This window comes from Ranitomeya variabilis, chromosome 3 (assembly GCF_051348905.1).
Source record: "Ranitomeya variabilis isolate aRanVar5 chromosome 3, aRanVar5.hap1, whole genome shotgun sequence".
In the NCBI taxonomy this organism is placed as follows: domain Eukaryota; kingdom Metazoa; phylum Chordata; class Amphibia; order Anura; family Dendrobatidae; genus Ranitomeya; species Ranitomeya variabilis.
In genome coordinates, this window is record NC_135234.1 from 620109446 (window position 1) to 620135929 (window position 26484).

Sequence of the window (26484 nt, forward strand, 5' to 3'; positions counted from 1 at the left end):
TTTCTTAGAATGCTGTGTTTTTTGGCCGCCATGCATAACGCCTTTTTGTATGACCAAACAACTCAATCTCGGTTTCATCAGTCCACAGGACCTTCTTCCCAAAAGAAATTGGCTTCTCCAAATGTGCTTTTGCATACCTCAGCCGACTCTGTGGCGTGCTTGCAGAAATGGCTTCTTTCGCATCACTCTCTCATACAGCTTCTCCTTGTGCAAAGTGCATTGTATAGTTGACCGATGCACAGTGACACCATCTGCAGCAAGTTGATGCTGCAGCTCTCTGGAGGTGGTCTGAGGATTGTTCTTGACTGATCTCACCATTCTTCTTCTCTGCCTTTCTGATGTTTTCTTGGCCTGCCACTTCTGGCCTTAACAAGAACTGTACCTGTGTTCTTCCATTTCCTTACTATGTTCCTCACAGTGGAAATTGACAGGTTAATTCTCTGAGACAGCTTTTTGTATCCTTCCCCTGAACAACTATGTTGAATAATCTTTGTTTTCAGATCATTTGACAGTTTTGAGGAGCCCATGATGCCACTCTTCAGAGGAGATTCAAACAGGAGAACAACTTGCAAGTGGCCACTTTAAGTAGCTTTTCTCATGATTGCATACACCTGGCTATGAAGTTCAAAGCTCAATGAGGTTACAAAACCAAAAAAAGTGCTTTAGTAAGTCAGTAAAAAGTAGGTAGGAGTATTTAAAACAAGAAAATGATAAGGGTGCCCATACTTATGCACCTGTCAAATTTAGTTTGAATGCAGATTGCACATTTTCTGTTAGTACAATAAACCTCATTTCAAGGCAGAAACATTACTGTGTCCAACAGTTATTAGATATATGAAACTGAAATAGCTGTTGCAAAAAAAAACAATTTTTATAAAACATTAAGCTTAAGATTAATAGGGGTGCCCAAACTTTTTCATATAACTGTATTTACCAACCACCATCTTCACCTCCTATCGCCGTTGCTGCTGCTGTCAATGTTTGCCGTACAAGCCTAAAGTCTATACGAACCTCATTCTTGCGGTCATAGACTTTCATTGAGAGCTATGTGACAGTCAGAATTTGTGGTCATTAGATGGTGCCACAGGACCAGAGTGGCACCAATAAAAGGTGAAGATGGTAGCCGGTAAGTATAAGACAAGGGTCACGTTAGAAGAACCACTACAGCTGTGATGAAAAAAAGAAAAATGCTGTCATGGTGCTTTAATTCCTGCGCTAGAGCCCAGTAGCCTAGTTATCAACACCCAACCACTGACCTTTTCTTGCTTTTTCAATAGATTTCAGTTTTTCTTTTGCCTGGTAAACTGCTGTTGCCTAAAGAAAAACAAAGTTATTTTTAAATGGAAATATTCAGTAAAGTCCCAGGCCACAATATTAGTTATAACAGTTGTGATCTCTTTTCACAAGAAGAAATGGATTCAGCTGCTCCCAATATAGGTAAAATTTATTGAAAAATTATTAAAAAGATAGGGTACCCATAGTAACAGTAACGCACATATGTGAGGGAGGCTCTATTCAATAGTATGTTGTTTTTGATGGGAAGAAATCTCACCAATCAAGCTAATTTACCCACCAAAACAACAGAAACTGAAATCTCATTATAAAATCAGTAAATAAGGTCTTACACAGTCCCCGCTGGAGTCCACTGTGCATCCAACCTGGCAAAGTGTTGCAGTTTCAGTTTACAGCAGAGCTTTATTAGATTAAAATGTAGACACCTTCACAACTTCTCTAATTCATCTAAAAACACAATAACTCTGCAGATTGGCTGAAGCTCCAGGCATGCACGCCACGAGATCTCTGAAGGTGTGCTGTGGTATCGGGAACAAAGATGTTTACAGCAGCCACTTTCGGGGTAAGCGTACATTGCGCTTATCGACACAGTCAGGCATATATGCTCAGAAAATATATGTCCAATAGGTCACCTGTGGCCACTCACTGGCTGCAATGGTTAAGAGCTAAAAAGGCCAGAATATGAGAAGAGAGTGGCATGAGGCAAGGCCAAGGGATGCTGGAGTGGTAGAGGATGTGGGCAAATATGTGCCATTTATATACCACAATCGGGTCATAGGTTTATTATAACATTGGGATAGTAAACCCTTTAAACCTGACGAACATGAAAATGAAGAAATTTGGTGATGGTGGATGGGGTAAGTACTATTTTACAGCAATATAGACAAAAATATGGATATATTAAGAATCCTATTAAACAATATTGGCTCCAAATTTAGGACATTTAGTAAGGAAAGACACAAATCAAATAATGGAGCGAGGACCACTAACCAAAATGTGTTCAGCCTCCTTCAGCTGCTTTTGCAGCTGCTGGATATCACAGTCCCTTTTCTCGACGTCTTTTTCCAAAAGCTGCATTTCTTGGTGCACTTTGCCCTGATTGAAAGCCACCTTCATCAGCTCCTGAAACTCTCCATCCTTCTGAATTAATAACTCTAAGATCTGAAATGAGAGCAAACCCAGCGGAGTTTGAACACGGAATTAAAAGGTTTTGGCTGTGAACATTATTCACTCCCTTTAGGTCTCTCGCACTATACAAGTAAATTATGGGCAAACTTTAGACAATGGAAATGACGTGTGCGGTGTTACAGAAGTATGTTATACTGCACATTGGTGCCATTAAATTAATCAACAATCGCCCCCTTCTCACCATCACTTTCAAGTGTTGGGTCTTTGAAAAATAAGAGATCAAACAGGTATTTAATAGCATCTAAGGGACGTGCTCCAGCTTCTTCAGAGGTCACTCCACTCAAGCCCAACTGTATGCGGATATAGAAGCCATCAAAGGTCTCAGTCTCACACAGCAAATAAGTTAGGACGTTTAGTTAGAAATTGGTTACAGCAAAGAGTCAAGAGTTCAGCTGGATTTACACTGTAGGATTACAAGTGTTTCCCAATAAGGTGGCAGTGGAAACTGGCTGCTAATCACCCAATGAGCAAGCACAAAATGGTCTTACGTGCTCTTTCGTCGGATGAAATGATTTTTAAGTGGACTTAAAATTCATTCTCGGCAGCACACTGTCCTATGTAAACAGAGCATGGGCTGCCGAAAACAATGATATTGCATATGCAGAGAACTCATCAGTTTGTGCGCATAGGAGCCGCAGTCGGCCAAAACTAGATATTAGAGGACTGCCAATCAGCAAAGAAGTAGCTGATCGGCAGCCGCTTAACGCCACAAAGAATGTGATGTAAACCTGCCCTAAAAAGAGAAATAAAAGGAAATGCATGAGCACATGGCAATCCTCCCTCTAAGAGCTAGCAGGAGAATCTACCCTCCATCTACCAGACTTGCTTTTAAGGGGATTTTCTGACCCTCTGAAAGGAAGTCTCCTTACATAAATTCATATTTTCAAACATAAATTCATATTAACTTAAGGTAACTCAAGGACTACAATGTCAACAGACACAGTCACAGACTTTTCCCATCCTGATAACCATATCGGGGTTAGCCTTAATTACCATCTCTTGTGTGCTAGAGACAGCCAGACGGGTGCTGACAATTATATACAATCAGAAATGCAATACAGCAATAAAACACCAGGAGCAGATGCAAAGACTCAACACTGGATTCGGGAAGGGCGAGTTTGGCTCTTTGTTTAACATGTACTTTACTCGCCCTCTCTTGGCCCAGTGTTGAGTCTTCGCCTCTGCTCCTGGTGTCTTATTGTCTGCAGCACTGACGACACACCGACAATGCTGCAGGAAATAGCAGACACAGAGCAATGGCAGAAACTCTGCACTAGACCCAGGTTGAATGAATAAAGTTTATTTTTTTCAACCAACTGCAGCCAGGGGACAGGGATTTTCTAAAACCACAAAACCCCTTTAACAATTCCCCATTTTCCTTATCAATGTGAACCACGTACAATCATGCATTACCCTGAGAGATATTCAGTGTAATAACCTACGTAAAATGCTCCATTTCTTTAGCAACTATAACAACTGATCCCCGGTTGAGAAAACAGGAGCTGACCACATCATGAACACACTAATTTTTAAACAGGGGTTTGACTTTGTAACACATGCCCTTTAAATCCATATAGTTGTGCATGTGCAAGTCTTACAAGATGCTCCATAGAATATTGGCAAATATAATGCCATCTACATTAGTCATTTTAGGCTGCGTGAACACAGCATTTGCGGGCACTGTTGGTGTTGTGTGCCCAGGAGGAATATGGCTACCAGGGCCACAGTCTGGCTGGTTGCTATGCATCCATCCATCATAGGAATCCAATGAAAAATAAAAACTATACAGCCGTTTATGTCTTCTGTGGTGGCTTGCTACATGGGAAAGCGAAGTCTGCACTTAATTAAAAGATTACAAATAACAGAGTCCAGAAGTGTGTTCTTTGTAAATAAGGGGTACATAATGGAAACGCTCCAGGCTCCTAAGTGCCCGCTTAAGGTTAGAATAATTTATTTTTTTACCAGTTATAAGCAGCAGGGTCAGTAGGAGCAGGATTCCTGCTGCGGTTTTGTTTGAATGATTTCAGACTACTTTTACCTGATTTTCTTCTCCAGGTTGACTTAGTTTCTGACTCCTTGAAAGCGCCAATACCTCTATCAGCTCTCTGAAAGACATTACAGAAATTAGTTACAATATAAAATAGATCAGGTAATGATGTCTGTGTCCACATAACCTATGGGCCCTGTGCTATAGAACAGGCACAGCCAGAAACAGTGGACATCACTGGGCTCCACATTTTAAAAAGAAATTGAAAAACTGGAGCAAGTTCAGAGAAGAGCTACCAGGATGGTGAGCGGTCTGCAAACCATGTCCTACGAGGAACAGTTAAAGGATCTGGGCATGTTTATCTTGCAAAAAAAGAAGACAGAGGAGACTTAGTAGCTGTCTACAAATATCTTAAGGGCTGTCACAGTGAAGAAGGATCATCTTTATTCTCATTTGCACAAGGAAACACGGGAAGCAATGGGATGAAACTGAATGGGAGGAGACACATTACGGTAGATATTAAAAAAAAACTTGACAGGGCGATCAATGAGGACAGGCTGCCAGGAGATGTGCTGAGTTCTCCTTCAATGGAAGTCTTCAAAGGCTGGACAGACATCTGTCTGGGATGATTTAGTGAATCCTGCATTGAGCAGGGGGTTGGACCAGATGACCCAGGAGGTCCCTTCCAACTCTACCATTCTAGGATTCTATGAGTGTATACCATGGTTCCTGCATTAACATTAACACCTCTTGAAATTAAATACTGCGGCCAGATGGAAAATAACCTACAATTTTCATGTCTTCATATTTTATGAGCTTTTAGCTAGTAAAAAAGCACATATAAGGTCAAATACTCCTTTAACTGGACAATTTCACCTCAAACCTATTCTCACAGATGGATGTACACCCTATTTGCACAGTATATATGGAGCAGCAGAGTGCAAGATCGACTGCAGATCTACTCAAACTCTTCTTCACTGGTCATAATGAGAATGAATGGGGCCCGATACCCTGATTCTAGTGATCAATAGGGGTCCCAGAAGTGGAGGAGAGGCACTGATGACCATTAAAGGAAACCTGTCACCCCCAAAATCGTATATGAGGTAAGCCCACCGGCATCAGGGGCTTATCTACAGCATTCTGGAATAATGTAGATAAGCTCCCGATGTATCCTGAAAGATGAGAAAAAGAGGTTAGATTATACTCACCTAGGGGGGTCCTGCTGCGGTTCTGGTCCGATGCGCGTAGCGGACCGGGGCTCTTCTTACGATGAAATCCTTTTCTTGTCTTCTTGCTGCGGCTACGGCGTACTTTGTCTGCCCTCAACAGGGCAGACAAAGTACGCCTGCGCCACAGTGTGAAGACCAGAAGAGGACGTCATCCTATGAAGATGGGAGGCCCCGGACCAGACCGCAGCGGGAACGCCCCTGGATGGGTATAATCTAACCTCTTTTTCTTATCTTTCAGGATACATCAGGGGCTTATTTCATATACGATTTTGAGGGTGACAGATTCCCTTTAACCACTAGTAATGAGCGAGTGTACTCGTTGCTCGGGTTTTCCTGAGCACGCTCGGGGGTCCTCTGAGTATTTGTTAGTGCTTGGAGATTTAGTTTTCATCGCCGCAGCTGAATGATTTACATCTATTAGTCAGCATAAGTACATGTGGGGGTTGCCTGGTTGCTAGGGAATCCTCACATGTACTAATGCTGGCTAACAGATGTAAATCATTCAGCTGAGGCAATGAAAACTAAATCTCCGAGCACTAAAAAATACTCAGAGGTCACCCGAGCGTGCTCGAGAAAACCCAAGCAACAAGTACACTCGCTCATCACTCGTAACCTCCCATAAAAGGAGGAACTAAATGGATGTTTCACTTCTGCAATGTTTAACGCCGATCCATAGGTTAGGGCCTCAGTATTTGACCAGTGGGGGGCAGAAGCTTGTCACCCCCAGCAATCAGCAGAGGCCAGATGTAAACAGCGCACAAAGCACCACAGCGCCGTACATCATGTAGTGGCCGCTGCTCGGTACTACAGAACGGTGCTATTCAGACGACAGACTCAGAGCTGCAATACCCGGCAGCGGCCACTACACTGAGCTGGGGCGCTCCACTGTGCGCGGTTTATGGACGCCAGCGCAGAGAACTGATGTACGGGCAGTCAGGACCTATCAATGACCGCATCCGCGCTTTACACCCCACTGTATAAGGGTACGTCTCCACGGTCCGTTTCGCCGGCGGGATCGCCGCAGCGGTGAAGCCGCTCGGCGCTAAGTCCCGCCCCCTTTCTGGGACGCGATGGTGCCGGATGTGTACAGTACACATCTGGGATCATCGCACCCCTCGCCATAGGGCCCTGTGTTATGCCTTGCGGGGACGCTGCGTCCCCGCAAGGTGTACGGACATGCTGCGTTCTGAAAAGACGCGCAGCATGTCCGGAGTCGCAGGGCCGGCGCGTGCGGGTTTCCACGCATAGTGGAGACGGGATTTCATAAAATCCCCTCCACTATGCTGGAACATCTGGACGCTGCTTGTTTGATGCTGCAGCGTCAAACAAGCAGCGTTTACTGACCGTGGAAACATACCCTAAGGGCTCATTTCCACATGCGAGTCACACGTCCGTATCTCGCATGTGGAAACCAAGCTGTGGAGCCGGCACTGAGGAGCGGAGCTGTGCGGCCGCATAGGAACACATGGAGCTGCACAGCTCCGCTCCTGAGTGCCGGCGCCAGAGCTTGGTTTCCACATGCGAGATACGGACGTGTGCCTCACATGTGGAAATGAGCCCTTATAGTGATGTCCAATGATGGGACGTGTGGCAGGAAGCTCCGATGCACACACAGGCAATGGCGTCCATGAGGACACATAACATATAGATCACATTAGTCTCAGCGGCCATCACAAGCATCACCGGGGAACATTACACGGGGAGGCTGATCACGGCACTGACTATACACGTGCTCTATATGTGGACCGGGAGCACCAGGCACAAGGAAACCAGCAGCCGTGTGAGCATGGACCTGTACAGGGGCTCAGGCTTCCACAGGTGCAGCTAGCGGGACACTGGGCTACGTGCCGGCGCCGCGGCCCTCACCTGCACAGCACCTCCAAGTCATCCAGCACACTCACTAACTTCTCTTTCGTGCTCTTCTCTGTGGCCGCCATTACTGCTCTGGGCTCCCAGTATGCACTGCGGCAAGCAGCTCACCAGTCGGGAAAAGAGGCGACAATTGCAGAGAAGGAATCTCGCGTTTTACAACAGCGCCACCTGGTGGTAGGTCGGCTGTAACTGCAACTTTCATGGAAAGATAAATGATTCTGTGGTGTAGCGCAGTCGGCCATTTACATCTAGTAGTCAGCCACCGTTATTTTCCTTTGTGGGTATGGATGTATTTTATTCCTTATAGAAAGGAAACAGATTTGTCTCAAGCAGGTACGGACTGGGGCTGAATTCAGCCCTGGTATTTGAAATCACACAGGCCCATGTTGTCCCCGTCCCCAATCACCAGATGGGATATATTACTAATATTACCCTGGATGGAGTAAAGCAAGATTTATTACAAGACCAATATTTCTAATGATTCCCGTGACCTGCTGAGGTAAGTGTCGGAGTCAGTGACTTTGTGCTCTGTCACGACTCTTAACAGTGTGGGAGTCTTGGGAACATCGATTCTGCTAACAACATAGCAGACAAGGTGGCCCATGACCAGACAGACCCTTCTGGCCAGTCCGGCCCTGGTCTCAGGGATGAGAGCTATGCACAAACAAGAGAAACCCCACAGGATGGCTGCTGTCTGACACATATTTCCTGCAGGTGTCTGTATGGAAAGTAGAAAAAGGTGGAGGGAAGAAACCTCCAGCGATAAAGTCAAGAAGGAACGTTATCTTTTTTGTAAAGAAAATATGGAAAAATGTTTATTCAGTACAGTAGTACATTAAAAAAAGACCTCGATCCTGGCCACCGCAACCTGGGATGGACAATCAACTTGTTTCAGCTAAGAGCCTTAATCATGTTTTTTCATATTTTGTTACATAAAAGATAACTTTCCTTCTTGATTTCATCACTGGAGGTTTCTTCCCCCCCCCCCCTCCCCCTTTTTCTATTTCGCCAACGTCCAAGACTGAGATGGCGCCGGGCGATGTTACTTCATCCGGCAAGGTGCTACAACAGATGGTGAGCTGATGTTTTTCCCTACTATCTTCCCTCTATTGTTTTCTCTGTATGGGAAGCGTCTGAGGATGGAGCCTGGAGGAGTGGAAGCGTGAGATGTGGCGTGATGGACGAGTTTGGTTAATGCCAGGAGAACGTTACCCGCCTGACTGCATTGTGCCAGCTGTAAAGAGAGAGCAGCATGATGTGGGGCAGAGGTCCTGACATATGTCACTTACTGGGCTGCTTGCTTCTATTTTGATACAATCCCTGATTATCTGCCTCAGATCTAGCAGTTCTCTGAATGCTGCGCCCTGTATAAACCCTGATTGCATATATAATACCCTAGGGATTGACAAAAATTGCACATAGGACTTTAACCAAATAGCATGCAGTTTTATTATGATTTTTTGCACTCACCTTGTGATGCTTTAAAGCAGAGGTGTCAAACTGCATTCCTCGAGGGCCGCCAACAGGTCATGTTTTCAGGATTTCCTTAGCATTCCACAAGGTGCTGGAATCATTCTGTGCAGGTGATTAAATTATCACCTGTGCAATACAAGGAAATCCTGAAAACATGACCTGTTGGCGGCCCTCGAGGAATGCAGTTTGACACCTCTGCTTTAAAACCACAGCAGTTGAATAGACATAAAGAAGTTGTCCATTACTTTTATATTGATGTCCTATCCTTAGAATAATTCAATAATGTCTGATCAGCCATAGATTGGCACTCGGCACCCCCGCCAATCAGCTGTTATCAGTGCCAGCCGCCCGCCGGAAGTACTCACTTGCGGAACTTGTAGTGGCCGCAATGGGGTACTACACATCCGTCTCCAATTCAATAGGATGCGGATGTATAGTAATAAGCCCCGGCCACTACAAGTAGATGGACAGCTAAGCAAGTAAGCACTTGTGGCCGTCGGCCGCCGCTGCTGGCACCGATAACAACTGATTGGCGGGAGTGCTGGCTGATCAGTCATTGATGTCCTATTCTAAGGATATGGCATCAATGCAAAAGTAGTGGACATCTTTGAACAGCAATACCAGCGCTGCTGCTCCACTGATTGGATTGACCAACATTGATATGTACCACAGGGATAAATGCAGGTGGTAAAGAATTCACAGGATTCAGATAAATAGAAACATTGTAGTTTATGCCCGACGCGTTTCTAGGTTGAACAAACCTCTGCTTCAGGGAAACCACAATAAAGATCTTTATAACGGAAGTCAGAAGTGACGGTCACACGCTCTCAATGGAAGTCTATGAGGGCCAGAACGAGGCTCTGATAGACGTACACTGAAAAGTGACCTCTGGCTCGCCAAGCAAACACTGGAGCAGCTAGCAATTCAAAAACTGCTGGAGACCGACGGGAGCGGCAGCGATGAAAGGTGAAGAAGGCGGCAGGTGAGTATAAGACATGGGGCAGGCACCTTACATTAGAAGAACCACTCCACCACCGCAATAAAATCCCCACTGGAGTGGTGCTTTAAACAAATCCCATCTACACATAGCGAGTAGTCTCTATGCGCACACAGACCTCCCTTCGAGACTTTTACATTCGCAGCATGTCAAGACTCGGGAATCTCCAAGAATGTTACCCTCTGCAATAGACAGGGTGAAATCATCACCAAATTGGAAACATGTAAAATATACACATTTTGCTGCTGATAAACTTTGAAAACGTCCGGACCAGCTATGGAACGTGAACTTAGTCTTTAAAGGGAATCTGCCAGTAGGATCGTCCCTCCTAAACCGTCTATACGGGCCTATAGGAAGTGGAATAAAATGATACTTTCATCTCTGCAATCCAATGTCTTATTCCAGAGAAATTCATGTTTTCATTCTGGAATATATTCTGCCATTACATCACTGGTTCTTCCGCAGGGAGATGTGCCGGCACTATATGATACTCAACCAACGTATTAGTCCTTATGTACAGCAACAGAAGGACGAGGCAAATGGGAGGAACTACAGGTGCTCACCCATAAAAACTGAATGTAGGTAGTAGAATGCATGCAAGGACCCACTGATGCGACGTTTGGCGAGAAATGGCCGTTGTCCACGATGTGTTCCTTCTGTCCCTGCTACTCGTTTTAATTTGATGCAATAAAAAGAAGATTTAAGGGATGGTGAGTGCGACTCATTTCATTCATTCTCATTCTACTACATCACTGTAGTTGCCTATGTGGTTTTACATAATTATTAGCTGATTTACAGCAGAGTTCAACTCTGCCGCTTTTCTCTACAATAGAGCATGTAATTACTAGGCAGAGCAGAGCTGTGCTTGTTGCCTGCTGCTGACAGGTTAGTGATGTGATACTACAAATGCTGCTCTGTTTATCCATAAGTCAGAGGATAGTTTTCTGTTTTATGCATCATCACAGCCACATAGCAGCGTTTGGAGTTTCATAGTTTTTTAGGTAGAAGATATACACTGCTCAAAAAAATAAAGGGAACACTAAAATCCCACATCCTAGATATCACTGAATTAAATATTCCGGTTGAAAATCTTTGTTCATTACATAGTGAAATGTGTTGGGAACAATAAAACCTAAAAATGATGAATGTAAATCACAACTAATATACCACGGAGGTCTGGATTTGGAATGATGCTCAAAATGAAAGTGGAAAATCAAATTGCAGGCTGATCCAAAATCAGTGGAAATGCCTCAAGACAAGGAAATGATGCTCAGTAGTGTGTGTGGCCTTCATATGCCTGTATAATCTCCCTACAATGCCTGGGCATGCTCCTGATGAGACGGCGGATGGTCTCCTGAGGGATCTCCTCCCAGACCTGGATTAAGGCATCAGTCAACTCCTGGACAGTCTGTGGTGCAACATTATGTTGGTGGATGGAACAAGACATGATGTCCCAGATGTGCTTGATTGGATTCAGGCCTGGGGAACGGGTGGTCCAGTCCATAGCATCAATGCCTTCATCATGCAGGAACTGCTGACACACTTCAGCCACATGAGGCTTAGCATTGTCATACATCAGAAGGAACCCAGGGCCAACCGCACCAGCATATGGTCTCACAATGGGTCTGAAGATCTCATCTTGGTACCTAATGGCTACCTCTAGCGAGCACATGGTGGGCTGTGCAGCTCTCCAAAGAAATGCCACCCCACATCATTACTGACACACTGCCAAACCGGTCACGCTGGAGGATGTTGCAGGCAGCAGATCGCTCTCCACGGCATCTCCAGACTCTGTCACGTCTGTCACATGTGCTCAGTGTGAACCTGCTTTCATCTGTGAAGACCACAGGGCGCCAGTGTCGAATCTGCCAATCTTGGTGATCTCTGGCAAATGCCAATCGCCCTGCATGGTGTTGGGCTGTAAGCCCAACACCCACTTGTGTATGTCAGGCCCTCATAACACCCTGATGAAGTCTGTTTCTGACAGTTTGAGCAGACACATGGGTGTTAGTGGCCTGCTGGAGGTCATTTTGCAGGGCTCTGGCACTGCTCCTCCTATTCCTCCTTGCACAAAGAAGGAGGTAGCAGTCCTGCTGCTGGGTTATTGCCCTCCATGTCTCCTGGTGTACTGGCCTGTCTCCTGTTATCTGCTCCATGCTCTGGACACTGTGGTGACAGACACAGCTACTCTTCTTGCCACAGCTCGCATTGATGTGCCATTCTGGATGAGCTGCACTACCTGAGCAACTTCTGCGGGTTGTAGACAATGCCTCATGTTACTGTACAGGACCTCTAGGGGTGAGAGCAATGACAAAATGCAAAAGTGACAAAAACAGCCAAAAAGGATGAAAACAGAGAAATGGTCTGTTGTCACCCCCTGTAAAACCACTCCTTTGTAGGGGTTGTCTTGCTAATTGCCTATCACTTCTAACTGTTGTCTGTTCCATTTGCACAACAGCAGGGGAAATTGATTCACAATCAGTGTTGCTTCATAACTCGATGGGTTGATTTCACAGAAGTGTGATTGACTTGTAGTTACATTGTGATGTTTAAGTGTCCCCTTTATTTTTTTGAGCAGTGTATATAAGTTCATGGTGGTCAACCTATAGCCTAACATGTTGATCCAGCAGAAGACAAAACCCCATGAGGCAGACACTATTAGCTCCATATTAGGGGAAAAATTCCTTCCTGACTCCACGTACGGCAATTAGACTAGTTCTCTGGATAAGCGCCTCATCACACAATCTAATACACATAACCTGTAATATTATTAATTTCAATAACAGTATACAGGCCTCCTTATACTTCTGTAATGAATCAACCACTACACATCATGTGTCAGAGAGTGCCATAGTCTCACTGCTCTTACAGTAAAGAATCGCAGTCTGTGATTATGATTAAACCTTCTAGCCGTAGAGGATTCCCCTTGTCACTATTGCTGGCCTAGATGTAAAAGATAATAACCAGAAGAGGAGGTGAGCTGACAATCTCATTTTATATCTATAATAATTTCCTACATATTGGCCCTCATCTTGTAATAATGTCCTCCACCCTGGGCCCATCCTGAAATAAATGTCCTCCATCCTAGTTCCCATCCTGTAATAATGTCCTCTATCCTAGCCCCCATGCTGTACTAATGTGTCAGGAACACCGCACTGCACTTGCTCACTGAGCCAGTGCGCGTGTCCTGAGTAAAACAAACTGTGCCCAAAGATACCTGTGGAGTGTGGCAGCAGCGGTGAAGATGTGTGCTTCAAACAGTACCTGAAGCACGTGACTGCTGGGGGCATGGCCTAAGCTCCAGAGAGCTAGGAGCTGAAGGAAAACTCCTAGAAAGGTAACTATGGGACAAAGTTACCAAGGGATTAGACAGAACGGATAGTCAGGACGTGGCCAAGAGGTCATACACAGAGAGGTCAGCGCAGTACAAAAGGGATAGGCAAAACTCGTAACAGGGACACAGCCAAATCAGAACCAGACAAACGTAACATAGCACAAGCACAAAGCACAACAGGGTCAAACACACTCGGCCAAGAGTCAGAGTATAAGCGACAGGGAATGGCCCCACAATGAGCCTATAAGAAACCTCCCAGAATCCCAGAGTGAGGCCATCCATGTTAACGCTAAAACCTCCTAATCCCAGAAACTTAGCAGACCATGACATAATGTCCTTCATCCTAGCCCCCATGCTGTAATAATGTCCTCCATCCTAGCCCCAATCCTCTAATAATGTCCTCTATCCTAGCCCCCATGCTGTAATAATGTCCTCCATCCTAGCCCCCATGCTGTAATAATGTCCTCCATCCTAGCCCCCATCCTGAAATAAATGTCCTCCATCCTAGTTCCCAAGCTGTAATAATGTCCTCCGTCCTAGCCCCTATGCTGTAATAATGTCCTCCATAATAGCCCCATGCTGTAATAATGTCCTCCATCCTAGCCCCCATGCTGTAATAATGTCCTCCATCCTAGCCCCAATCCTCTAATAATGTCCTCCATCCTAGCCCCCATGCTGTAATAATGTCCTCCATCCTAGCCCCCATGCTGTAATAATGTCCTCCATCCTAGCCCCCATCCTGAAATAAATGTCCTCCATCCTAGTTCCCAAGCTGTAATAATGTCCTCCGTCCTAGCCCCTATGCTGTAATAATGTCCTCCATAATAGCCCCATGCTGTAATAATGTCCTCCATCCTAGCCCCCATGCTGTAATAATGTCCTCCATCCTAGCTCCCATCCTGAAATAAATGTCCTCCATCCTAGTTCCCAAGCTGTAATAATGTCCTCCATCCTAGCCCCCATGCTGCAATAATGTCCTCCATCCTAGCCCCCATCCTGTAATAATGTCCTCCATCCTGGCCCCGTCCTGTAATAATGTGCTCCATCCTAGCCCCCATCCTGTAATAATGTCCTCCATCCTAGCTCCCATCCTGAAATAAATGTCCTCCATCCTAGTTCCCAAGCTGTAATAATGTCCTCCGTCCTAGCCCCCATGCTTTAATGTCCTCCATCCTAGCCCCCATGCTGTAATAATGTCCTCCATCCTAGCCCCCATGCTGTAATAATGTCCTCCATCCTGGCCCCATCCTGTAATAATGTCCTCCATCCTAGCACCTATACGGTTATAATGTCCTCCATAATAGCCCCATGCTGTAATAATGTCCTCCATCCTAGCCCCCATGCTGTAATAATGTGCTCCATCCTAGCCCCCATCCTGTAATATTGTCCTCCATCCTAGCCCCCATGCTGTAATAATGTCCTCTATCCTAGCCCCCATCCTGTAATAATGTCCTCCATCCTGGCCCCATCCTTTAATAATGTCCTCCATCCTATCTCCCATCCTGAAATAAATGTCCTCCATCCTAGTTCCCAAGCTGTAATAATGTCCTCCGTCTTAGCCCCCATGCTTTAATAATGTCCTCCATCCTAGCCTCAATCCTGTAATAATGTCCTCCATCCTAGCCCCCATGCTGTAATGTCTTCCATCCTAGCCCCCATGCTGTAATAATGTCCTCCATCCTAGCCCCCATCCTGTAATAATGTCCTCCATCCTGGCCCCATCCTGTAATAATGTGCTCCATCCTAGCCTCCATCCTGTAATAATGTCCTCCATCCTAGCTCCCATCCTGAAATAAATGTCCTCCATCCTAGTTCCCAATCTGTAATAATGTCCTCCATCCTAGCCTCAATCCTGTAATAATGTCCTCCATCCTATCCCCCATGCTGTAATAATGTCCTCCATCCTAGCCCCCATCCTGTAATAATGTCCTCCATACTAGCCCTCATGCTGTAATAATGTCCTCCATCCAAGCCCCAATCCTGTAATAATGTCCTCCATCCTAGCCCCATGCTGTAATAATGTCCTCCATCCTAGCCTCCATCCTGTAATAATGTCCTCCATCCTAGCCCCCATCTGGTAATAATGTCCTCCATCCTAGCCCCATCCTGTAATAATGTTCTCTATCCTAGACCCCGTGCTGTAATAATATCCTTCATCCTAGCCCCTATCCTATAATAATGTCCTCTATCCTAGACCCCGTGCTGTAATAATATCCTCCATCCTGGCCCCATCCTGTAATAATGTCCTCTATCCTAGACCCCATGCTGTAATAATATCCTTCATCCTAGCCCCCATGCTGTAATAATGTCCTCCATCCTAGACCCCGTGCTGTAATAATATCCTCCATCTTAGCCCCAATCCTGAAATAATGTCCTCTATCCTAGCCCCCATCCTCTAATAATGTCCTCCATCCTAGCCCCCATCCTGTAATAATGTCCTCCATCCTAGCCCCAATTCTGTAATAATGTCCTCTATCCTAGCCCCTACGCTGTAATAATGTCCTCCATCCTAGCCCCCATCCTGTAATAATGTCCTCTAACCTAGACCCCGTTCTGTAATAATGTCCTCCATCCTAGCCCCAATTCTATAATAATGTCCTCTATCCTAGACCCCGTTCTGTAATAATGTCCTCCATCCTAGCCCCAATTCTATAATAATGTCCTCTATCCTAGCCCCCATCCTGTAATAATGTCTTCCATCCTAGCCCCATCCTGTAATAATGTCCTCCATCCTAGCCCCCATGCTGTAATAATGTCCTCTAACCTAGACCCCGTTCTGTAATAATGTCCTCCATCCTAGCCCCAATTCTATAATAATGTCCTCTATCCTAGACCCCGTTCTGTAATAATGTCCTCCATCCTAGCCCCAATTCTATAATAATGTCCTCTATCCTAGCCCCCATCCTGTAATAATGTCTTCCATCCTAGCCCCATCCTGTAATAATGTCCTCCATCCTAGCCCCCATGCTGTAATAATGTCCTCCATCCTGGCCCCATCCTGTAATAATGTCCTCCATCCTAGCCCCAATTCTGTAATAATCTCCTCTATCCTAGCCCCCATGCTGTAATAATGTCCTCCATCCTAGCCCCCATCCTGTAATAATGTCCTCCATCCTAGCCCCAATTCTGTAATAATGTCCTCTATCCTAGCCCCCATGCTGTAATAATGTCCTCTATCCTAGCCCCCATCCTGTAATAATGTCCTCCATCCTGGCCCCATCCTTTAATAATGTCCTCCATCCTATCTCCCATCCTGAAATAAATGTCCTCCATCCTAGTTCCCAAGCTGTAATAATGTCCTTCGTCCAAGCCCCCATGCTTTAATAATGTCCTCCATCCTAGCCTCAATCCTGTAATAATGTCCTCCATCCTAGCCCCCATGCTGTAATGTCTTCCATCCTAGCCCCCATCCTGTAATAATGTCCTCCATCCTAGCTCCCATCCTGAAATAAATGTCCTCCATCCTAGTTCCCAACCTGTAATAATGTCCTCCATCCTAGCCTCAATCCTGTAATAATGTCCTCCATCCTAGCCCCCATGCTGTAATAATGTCCTCTATCCTAGCCCCCATCCTGTAATAATGTCTTCTATCCTAGCCCCATCCTGTAATAATGTCCTCCATCCTAGCCCCCATCCTGTAATAATGTCCTCCATCCTAGCCCCAATTCTGTAATAATGTCCTCTATCCTAGCCCCCATGCTGTAATAATGTCCTCCATCCTAGCCCCCATCCTGTAATAATGTCCTCTATCCTAGACCCCGTTCTGTAATAATGTCCTCCATCCTAGCCCCAATTCTATAATAATGTCCTCTATCCTAGCCCCCATCCTGTAATAATGTCTTCCATCCTAGCCCCATCCTGTAATAATGTCCTCTATCCTAGACCCCGTTCTGTAATAATGTCCTCCATCCTAGCCCCAATTCTATAATAATGTCCTCTATCCTAGCCCCCATCCTGTAATAATGTCTTCCATCCTGGCCCCATCCTGTAATAATGTCCTCCATCCTAGCCCCCATCCTGTAATAATGTCCTCCATCCTAGCCCCAATTCTGTAATAATCTCCTCTATCCTAGCCCCCATGCTGTAATAATGTCCTCCATCCTAGCCCCCATCCTGTAATAATGTCCTCCATCCTAGCCCCAATTCTGTAATAATGTCCTCTATCCTAGCCCCCATGCTGTAATAATGTCCTCCATCCTAGCCCCATCCTGTAATAATGTCCTCTATCCTAGACCCCGTTCTGTAATAATGTCCTCCATCCTAGCCCCAATTCTATAATAATGTCCTCTATCCTAGCCCCCATCCTGTAATAATGTCTTCCATCCTAGCCCCATCCTGTTATAATGTCCTCTATCCTAGACCCCGTTCTGTAATAATGTCCTCCATCCTAGCCCCAATTCTATAATAATGTCCTCTATCCTAGTCCCCATCCTGTATTAATGTCTTCCATCCTAGCCCCCATCCTGTAATAATGTCCTCCATCCTAGCCCCCATCCTGTAATAATGTCCTCCATCCTAGCCCCATCCTGTAATAATGTCCTCCATCCTAGCCCCCATGCTGTAATAATGTCCTCCATCCTGGCCCCATCCTGTAATAATGTCCTCCATCCTAGCCCCAATTCTGTAATAATCTCCTCTATCCTAGCCCCCATGCTGTAATAATGTCCTCCATCCTAGCCCCAATTCTGTAATAATGTCCTCTATCCTAGCCCCCATGCTGTAATAATGTCCTCTATCCTAGCCCCCATCCTGTAATAATGTCCTCCATCCTATCTCCCATCCTGAAATAAATGTCCTCCATCCTAGTTCCCAAGCTGTAATAATGTCCTTCGTCCTAGCCCCCATGCTTTAATAATGTCCTCCATCCTAGCCTCAATCCTGTAATAATGTCCTCCATCCTAGCCCCCATGCTGTAATGTCTTCCATCCTAGCCCCCATCCTGTAATAATGTCCTCCATCCTAGCTCCCATCCTGAAATAAATGTCCTCCATCCTAGTTCCCAACCTGTAATAATGTCCTCCATCCTAGCCTCAATCCTGTAATAATGTCCTCCATCCTAGCCCCCATGCTGTAATAATGTCCTCTATCCTAGCCCCCATCCTGTAATAATGTCTTCTATCCTAGCCCCATCCTGTAATAATGTCCTCCATCCTAGCCCCCATGCTGTAATAATGTCCTCTATCCTAGCCCCCATCCTGTAATAATGTCTTCTATCCTAGCCCCCATCCTGTAATAATGTCCTCCATCCTAGCCCCCATCCTGTAATAATGTCCTCCATCCTAGCCCCAATTCTGTAATAATGTCCTCTATCCTAGCCCCCATGCTGTAATAATGTCCTCCATCCTAGCCCCCATCCTGTAATAATGTCCTCTATCCTAGACCCCGTTCTGTAATAATGTCCTCCATCCTAGCCCCAATTCTATAATAATGTCCTCTATCCTAGCCCCCATCCTGTAATAATGTCTTCCATCCTAGCCCCATCCTGTAATAATGTCCTCTATCCTAGACCCCGTTCTGTAATAATGTCCTCCATCCTAGCCCCCATGCTGTAATAATGTCCTCCATCCTAGCCCCATCCTGTAATAATGTCTTCCATCCTAGCCCCATCCTGTTATAATGTCCTCTATCCTAGACCCCGTTCTGTAATAATGTCCTCCATCCTAGCCCCAATTCTATAATAATGTCCTCCATCCTAGCCCCCATCCTGTAATAATGTCCTCTATCCTAGCCCCCATGCTGTAATAATGTCCTCCATCCTAGCCCCCATCCTGTAATAATGTCCTCCATCCTAGCCCCAATTCTGTAATAATGTCCTCTATCCTAGCCCCCATGCTGTAATAATGTCCTCCATCCTAGCCCCATCCTGTAATAATGTCTTCCATCCTAGCCCCATCCTGTTATAATGTCCTCTATCCTAGACCCCGTTCTGTAATAATGTCCTCCATCCTAGCCCCAATCCTGTAATAATGTCCTCCATCCTAGCCCCCATCCTGTAATAATGTCCTCTATCCTAGTCCCCATCCTGTATTAATGTATTCCATCCTAGCCCCCATCCTGTAATAATGTCCTCCATCCTAGCCCCAATCCTGTAATAATGTCCTCCATGTTGGCCTTCATCCTGTAATAATGTCCTCCATCCTAGCCCCCATCCTGTCACTCTTCATATAGACATGAAAAAAAAAATTCTTCTTACTTGTCCCGACTCCCATGACGAGCAGTGTCCTCTTCTTCCTCCATAGCTGGGCGCAGGGAAGCGCCTGTACTTAGTTTGAACAGTGCGGACAGACTCCTTTTAACTCATGTCAGAAGATCCCGACAGCCGGGTTTTCTGATGTGAGAATACTCTGTGTTTCACATATGTGTGACACCAGCATTAGGTTTCATTCTGTGGTCATTAGTGCGACTGCGATTGGTTACATGCAAATCGATTGAAAGTCATTTAGTATTCTGTTTAGACAGGCGAACTGCACTTTCATGATCACAGAACAATGGTTATGGGTATGTTTCCACGTTCAGGAAACGCTGCGTGTTTGACGCTGCACAGAGCCGCAGTGTCAAACACGCAGCGTCCAGATGTTACAGCATAGTGGAGGGGATTTCATGAAATCCTGTCGCCACTATGCGTGGTAACACGCATCCGTCGGCCCTGCGATTCCGGACATGCTGCGCGTCTTTTAAGATCGCAGCATGTCTGTGTACCTGGCGGCGACGCTGCGCCGCCGCAAGGTATATCACAGGGCGCTATGTGTGGGGTGCGATGATGCCGGATGTGTGCAATGAACACATCCAGCATCATTGCGTCACAGAAGGGGGCGGGGCTTTGGGCGGAGCGGGTTTGCCGCTCCATCCATACCGCCGGCCATCCTGAAAGTGGACACATACCCTAATATTTTCGTTCTGTGCATACAGAATATCATTGATCCCGGGAGCATGTCAGCTGTTTACACAGGACAATGTGATTCCAATAACATTTAAGTAAACTTAAAAATCATTTCACCAGATCAAGTTTTTTTTTTTAAATTTGCTAGTTTTGTTGAGCGCTCCTGATAATGCTCTTTCCCAATTATCAGCCAGCGTGTAAATGGGTTTTTGGAGAACTTAGCCTTATATTGATGTCCTACAATACATAGTTCAATATCTCCGGAAAGTGTGTGTGCATGCACCTCTCCGCCAGAGGGATGTAGTTCACAGTTGTGACAAATCAGAACATGCCTCGGCCTTTAGGACAGAACAAGCCATGACAAGATCCCACACACATCCTCTGTGCACTACATACACCACTATTTATGCTGACTCTTCAGGTTTTGAAGACCTCTAGAAATCTGAGACATCTGTTGCTCTACTGAACTTTTCTCAAGTGTTTGTAAATTTTACCAATGAAAAAAAAAGCAGTCTGTTATTCAGATGTAAAACAAAGGGTCATTCATATACGATTTTCACGCATATGGGGCATGGTTAAGTAGCTGCACTGTGTTCATCAGCTGGTGTAAGCTCTGTTGGAGAATACAGCATTTAGCGGTATTACTATTCTAGACTATATTGAAAAAAAAACACTGGTCTTTATATCCACTATGCAAAAAATGTGCATTCATGTATGAAGTCATGGGATGACGTCTGTATATACTATAGTCCAGGTTGACATCTTTCTGGAAATATCCTTCAGGGATGCATCTGGGGGGAATTTATCAATACTTGGGGTAAAATTTATCAAATACCGGTACTTTATACCAGAAAACTCATGTTAAAATGTTGCAAATTTTTACGCAACACCTACTGTAGTTTAGCAAAAGCTATTGATTTTTGGTATTTTATCCTGGGTACAGTTAGTGTGAGACACCATGTCTTAGCTTCAGGACCAGGACATGGTATTTTTGGTGCCCTAGGCAGATGAAGACAATGGTGCATCTCCCCTCCACCCTGATGAACCCTCAGTCCCCAAGTAAAAGAATGGGTCAGAGACTAAGGTAACAGATCCGCTAACACCACCATCCTCCAGGTCTGACAACCACTTCTGCTAGAATTGTTATTTTTTTCACTTAAAATACCAGAAAAAGTGACAAAAAATGGTGTATTTTAGGGGTGAGGCTCAACAGGGAGTGTGTTTTGAAAGCTAGATATAGAATCTTTCATTGTTTGACCATGTTTCAATTAAGGTGTCCAGCATTTGGCGGATATTTCATTATAGACAAAAGGATACTTTTGTTGCCTTTTAAATCCGTTACTCAACAAATACAGTTTGTAGCAAAACTGATGGTGGTTCTGGTGTCATATTCCATTATGGATAGTGGTTATGATGACGTATCCATGTATGGATGGTGGTTCTTTTGATGTACTTATGTAGTGATGGTTGTTCTGGTGATGTATTCATCACCAGAACCATCATCAGTACATGAATATTAAACCAAAATCATCATCAGTACATAAATAGAACACCAGAGTCATCATAGTACATAAATACGGCACCGAAACCATCATCAGTAGACAAATACATCCCCAGAACCACCATCAGTAGACAAATGCATCACCAGAACAACCACCAGTATACAAATACATCACCAAAACCACTATTAGTACATTATTGCATCACCAGAACCTCCATCAGTACGTATATGAGTGCATCACCAGAATCATAATCAGTACATGAATGCATCACCAGTACATGTATACATTGCCAGAACCACCATAAGTACATGACTAAATCATAAAGCTTAGTTCAGCAGTCAGTTGTAATGTCAAGTCAGACCCATATACATTTCTATCTCATGAACCTACAAATCCGATGATGTCCATAACAATGGTAAGAAGATGCCGGGAGTTACTTTTATCAGTCATTATCAGACTGCGGACCATACAGGATCCACGGTGCTGATGAGAAGGAGTAAGTATCAACAAGTAAACATTTACATCCAAGTACCTTACAGGTGACATCTTTTCTTTCATTTTGTTTCCATCTTCTCCAGACTCCATAATGACTTTTCACATCCACATCTCTTCTCTGCAGACTTCCCTCTTCTCCATTCTTCTGCAGAAAATGCCAACACGATGCCCTTAAAAATAAGTGTTAAAATTTAGTCTGCATAAAGATATCTGTCCATACTATGCCGTAAATGAGCCTCCTATGGTATATGATCTACACACTGTTTGCCCTTACGAGCTATAGCCATCACACTGTCTGCCATTATCAGCTATAACTGACACACCGTCCGCCTTTATGAACCACGGTCTGTGCCATGGCTGTCACCTATCCACTATTTTCCCTTACACTCTCTATGTCTTAACCCTGTAGAACGTAAGCCTACAACGGCAGAGTCCTCGCCCCTCTGTATCAGTCTGCTATTGTTAGGCTATGTTCACACAGTGCAGATTATTTGCGGTTTTTTAGCGTTTTTGCGCTATAAAAACGCTATAAAACCGCAAATAATCTGCATACATTAAGCATCCTATCATTTTTAATGAAATCCGCAATTTCTGTGCACATGATGTGCGTTTTTCCGCATGAAAAACGCATTGCGGTAAAAATCCGGACATGCTCATTAATTTTGCGTTTTTTTCGCGGTTTTTCCACTGTCTAATGCATTGGGAAATGTTTGGGAAAAACCGCATCAAAAACGCGTCAAAACCGCGCAAAAAACGCATTAAAAAACGCATGCGGTTTTCATGCAGAAAACCGGCAGAAATGTGGATTTTCCCAGGAATTTTCTGCATCAATTCCTGAACGTGTGTATGGGGCCTTACAGTTACGTCCATATATATTTGGACAGAGACAACATTTTTCTAATTTTGGTTATAGACATTACCACAATGAATTTTAAACAAAACAATTCAGATACAGCTGAAGTTCAGACTTTCAGCTTTTATTTGAGGGTATCCACATTAAAATTGTATGAAGAGTTTAGGAGTTTCAGATCCTTAATATGTGCCACCCTGTTTTTAAAGGGACCAAAAGTAATTGGACAGATTAAATAATTTTAAATAAAATGTTCATTTCTAGTACTTGGTTGAAAACCCTTTGTTGGCAATGACTGCCTGAAGTCTTGAACTCATGGACATCACCAGACGCTGTGTTTCCTCCTTTTTGATGCTCTGCCAGGCCCTCACTGCGGTGGTTTTCAGTTGCTGTTTGTTTGTGGGCCTTTCTGTCTGAAGTTTAGTCTTTAACAAGTGAAATGCAGGCTCAATTGGGTTCAGATCAGGTGACTGACTTGGCCATTCAAGAATATTCCACTTCTTTGCTTTAATAAACTCCTGGGTTGCTTTGGCTTCATGTTTTGGGTCACTGTCCATCTGTAGTATGAAACGATGACCAACCAGTTTGGCTGCATTTGGCTGGATCTGAGCACACAGTATGTCTCTGAATACCTCAGAATTCATTCAGCTGCTTCTGTCCTGTGTCACATCATCAATAAACACTAGTGACCCAGTGCCACTGGCAGCCATGCATGCCCAAGCCATCACACTGCCTCCGCTGTGTTTTACAGATGATGTGGTATGCTTTGGATCATGAGCTGTACCACGCCTTCGCCATACTTTTCTTTCCATCATTCTGTTAGAGGTTGATCTTGGTTTCATCTGTCCAAAGAATGTTCTTCCAGAACTGTGCTGGCTTTTCTAGATGTTTTTTTAGCAAAGTCCAGTCTAGCCTTTTTATTCTTGATGCTTACAGGGCCGTATTTAGGGTTTCTGCTGCCCTAGGCACTTTTAGTGCTGCCTCCCCCTTTGGTGAGTATAACACTATCGACCGTGACTTTAGCAAGAATCGCTGATGTGAACGTCGCCTTTTGCAGCAGATCGGGCAGTTTTTCTGCATGTGCCGCGTAACGGATCACTTACAGCAACACTGCGTTCAGCCTCATTCATTCCCTATGGGATTTGCGGCACTTGCCATGATCTGGCAAATGCAGTACCATACCTCCCAACTTTTGAAGAAGGGAAGGAGGTATAAAGTGTGCTACGCGCGCCGCGGCAAATTTTAGGCCACGCCTCTGACCACACCCATTTCACAACTAGTCACACCCATATCCACGTCCCAACCACAGCCATTTAGCACTGCTGATCACACTGTTTTATATACAATAATTATAAATGAAACAATATGGCCACAGTGCTCCATACTGTATAATGGCCACACATGATGCTCCATACTGCATAATGACCACACATGATGCTCCATACTGTATAATGGCCACAAATGATGCTCAATACTGTATAATGGCCACACGTGATGCTCCATACTGTATAATGGCCATTGGCCACACATGATGCTCCATACTGTATAACGGCCACACATGATGCTCCATACTGTATAATGACCACACATGATGCTCCATACTGTATAACGGCCACACATGATGCTCAATACTGTATAACGGCCACACATGATGCTCCATACTGTATAATGGCCACACACAGTTCTCCATACTGTATAATGACCCCCCTCCTGTATGCATGGATGATGGCTCATCTCCCCCCCTTTATGCGTGGCTCATGTTGTCCCCCTCCCTGTATGCAGGGGTGGCTCTGGCTCATCTCCCATCCCCCCCCATGCGTGGCTCATGTGATGTCCCCCTCCCAGGCCTCCCTGTATGCAGGGGTGGCTCTGGCTCATCTCCCATCCCTCCCATGCGTGGCACTGGCTCATGTGATGTCCCCCTCCCAGGTGACCCCGCCGGACTTTCCAAAAAAAAAAAACACCCTTGCTCTGGTGCCGCCCCCCTGCATCGTCACCGCCCTAGGCACGTGCCCTCGAGTGCCTAGTGGCAAATACGGCCCTGGATGCTTATGAGTGGCTAGCACCGTGTAGTGAACCCTCTGTATTTGCTTTCATGCAGTCTTCTCTGTATGGTAGACTTGGATATTGATACGCCTACCTCCTGGAGAGTGTTGTTCACTTGGTTGGCTGTTGTGAAGGGGTTTCTCTTCACCATGGAGATTATTCTGCGATCATCCACCACTGTTGTCTTCTGTGGGCGCCCAGGTCTTTTTGCATTGATGAGTTCACCAGTGCTTTCTTTCTTTCTCAGGATGTACCAAGCTGTAGATTTTGCCACTCCTAATATTGTAGCAATTTCTCAGATGGGTTTTTTCTGTTTTCGCAGCTGAAGGATGGCTTGTTTCCCCTGCATGGAGAGCTCCTTTGACCGCATGTTTACTTCACAGCAAAACCTTCCAAATGCAAGCACCACACCTCAAATCAACTCCAGGCCTTTTATCTGCTTGAGGGTATGTGCACACGTTCAGGTTTTTTCGCGTTTTTTTCCGCGTTTTTCCGCGATAAAAACGCTATAAAAACTCATTAAAAACGCATACATTATGCATCCTATCATTTAGAATGCATTCTGCATGTTTTGTGCACATGGTGCGTTTTTTTCCGCGAAAAAAAAAGCATCGCAGTAAAAAAAGCAGCATGTTCATTAATTTTGCGGTTTTTTCGCGTTTTTCCTGCTATTCTATGAATTGGGAAAAAAACGCAAAAAAACGCATAAAAACGCGGTAAAATCGCGGAAAAAACGCATGCGGATTTCTGGCAGAAATGTCCGGTTTTTGTCAGGAAAATTTCTGCCAGAAAACCTGACGTGTGCACATAGCCTCATTGAGAATGACATAACGAAGGGATTGCCCACACCTGTCAATGATATAGCCTTGGAGTCAATTCTCCAATTACTTTTGATCCCTTTATAAACAGGGTGGCACATGTTAAGGAGCTGAAACTCCTAAACCCTTCATCCGATTTTAATGTGGATACCCTCAAATGAAAGCTGAAAGTCTGAACTTCAACTGCATCTGAATTGTTTTGTTTAAAATTCATTGTGGTAATGTCTATAACCAAAATTAGAAAAATGTTGTCTCTGTCCAAATATATATGGACGTAACTGTAGTTTGTTTACTATAAGCTATATCTGTAATTTGTATGTAATCCCTTCTCATGTACAGCACCATGGAATCAATGGTGCTATAAAAATAAATAATAATAATAACACTGTTCCTCACCAGGCTAACCTCCCTCCATACTGTGCCTACATTTCAAGCTGCCCCCTCTACATATCCATTCTGTCCCCCTTCTTCACACTACGCCCTCATACTGCCCACCATATTGTCCTCTCCAACGTACACA

At 44.8% G+C, this 26484-nt stretch overlaps 1 protein-coding gene across 2 annotated transcripts in view; it reads right to left on the reverse strand.

Annotated features, from left to right (window-relative positions):
* Positions 1-26484, reverse strand: part of MED4 (mediator complex subunit 4) — a 59330-nt gene that overhangs the window by 16862 nt on the left and 15984 nt on the right. Inside the window, exons 2-5 of one of the 2 annotated variants that reach the window (XM_077297402.1) lie at positions 22288-22420; positions 4520-4586; positions 2284-2454; positions 1257-1314 (exon numbers count right to left, since the gene is read on the reverse strand). In XM_077297402.1, coding sequence (XP_077153517.1) covers positions 1257-1314; positions 2284-2454; positions 4520-4586; positions 22288-22340 — 349 coding nt within the window. In that variant the 5' untranslated portion in view covers positions 22341-22420. Of the gene's footprint in view, positions 1-1256; positions 1315-2283; positions 2455-4519; positions 4587-7563; positions 7746-22287; positions 22421-26484 lie in introns of those variants that run through there. The other variant, XM_077297401.1, reaches the window with a different exon arrangement.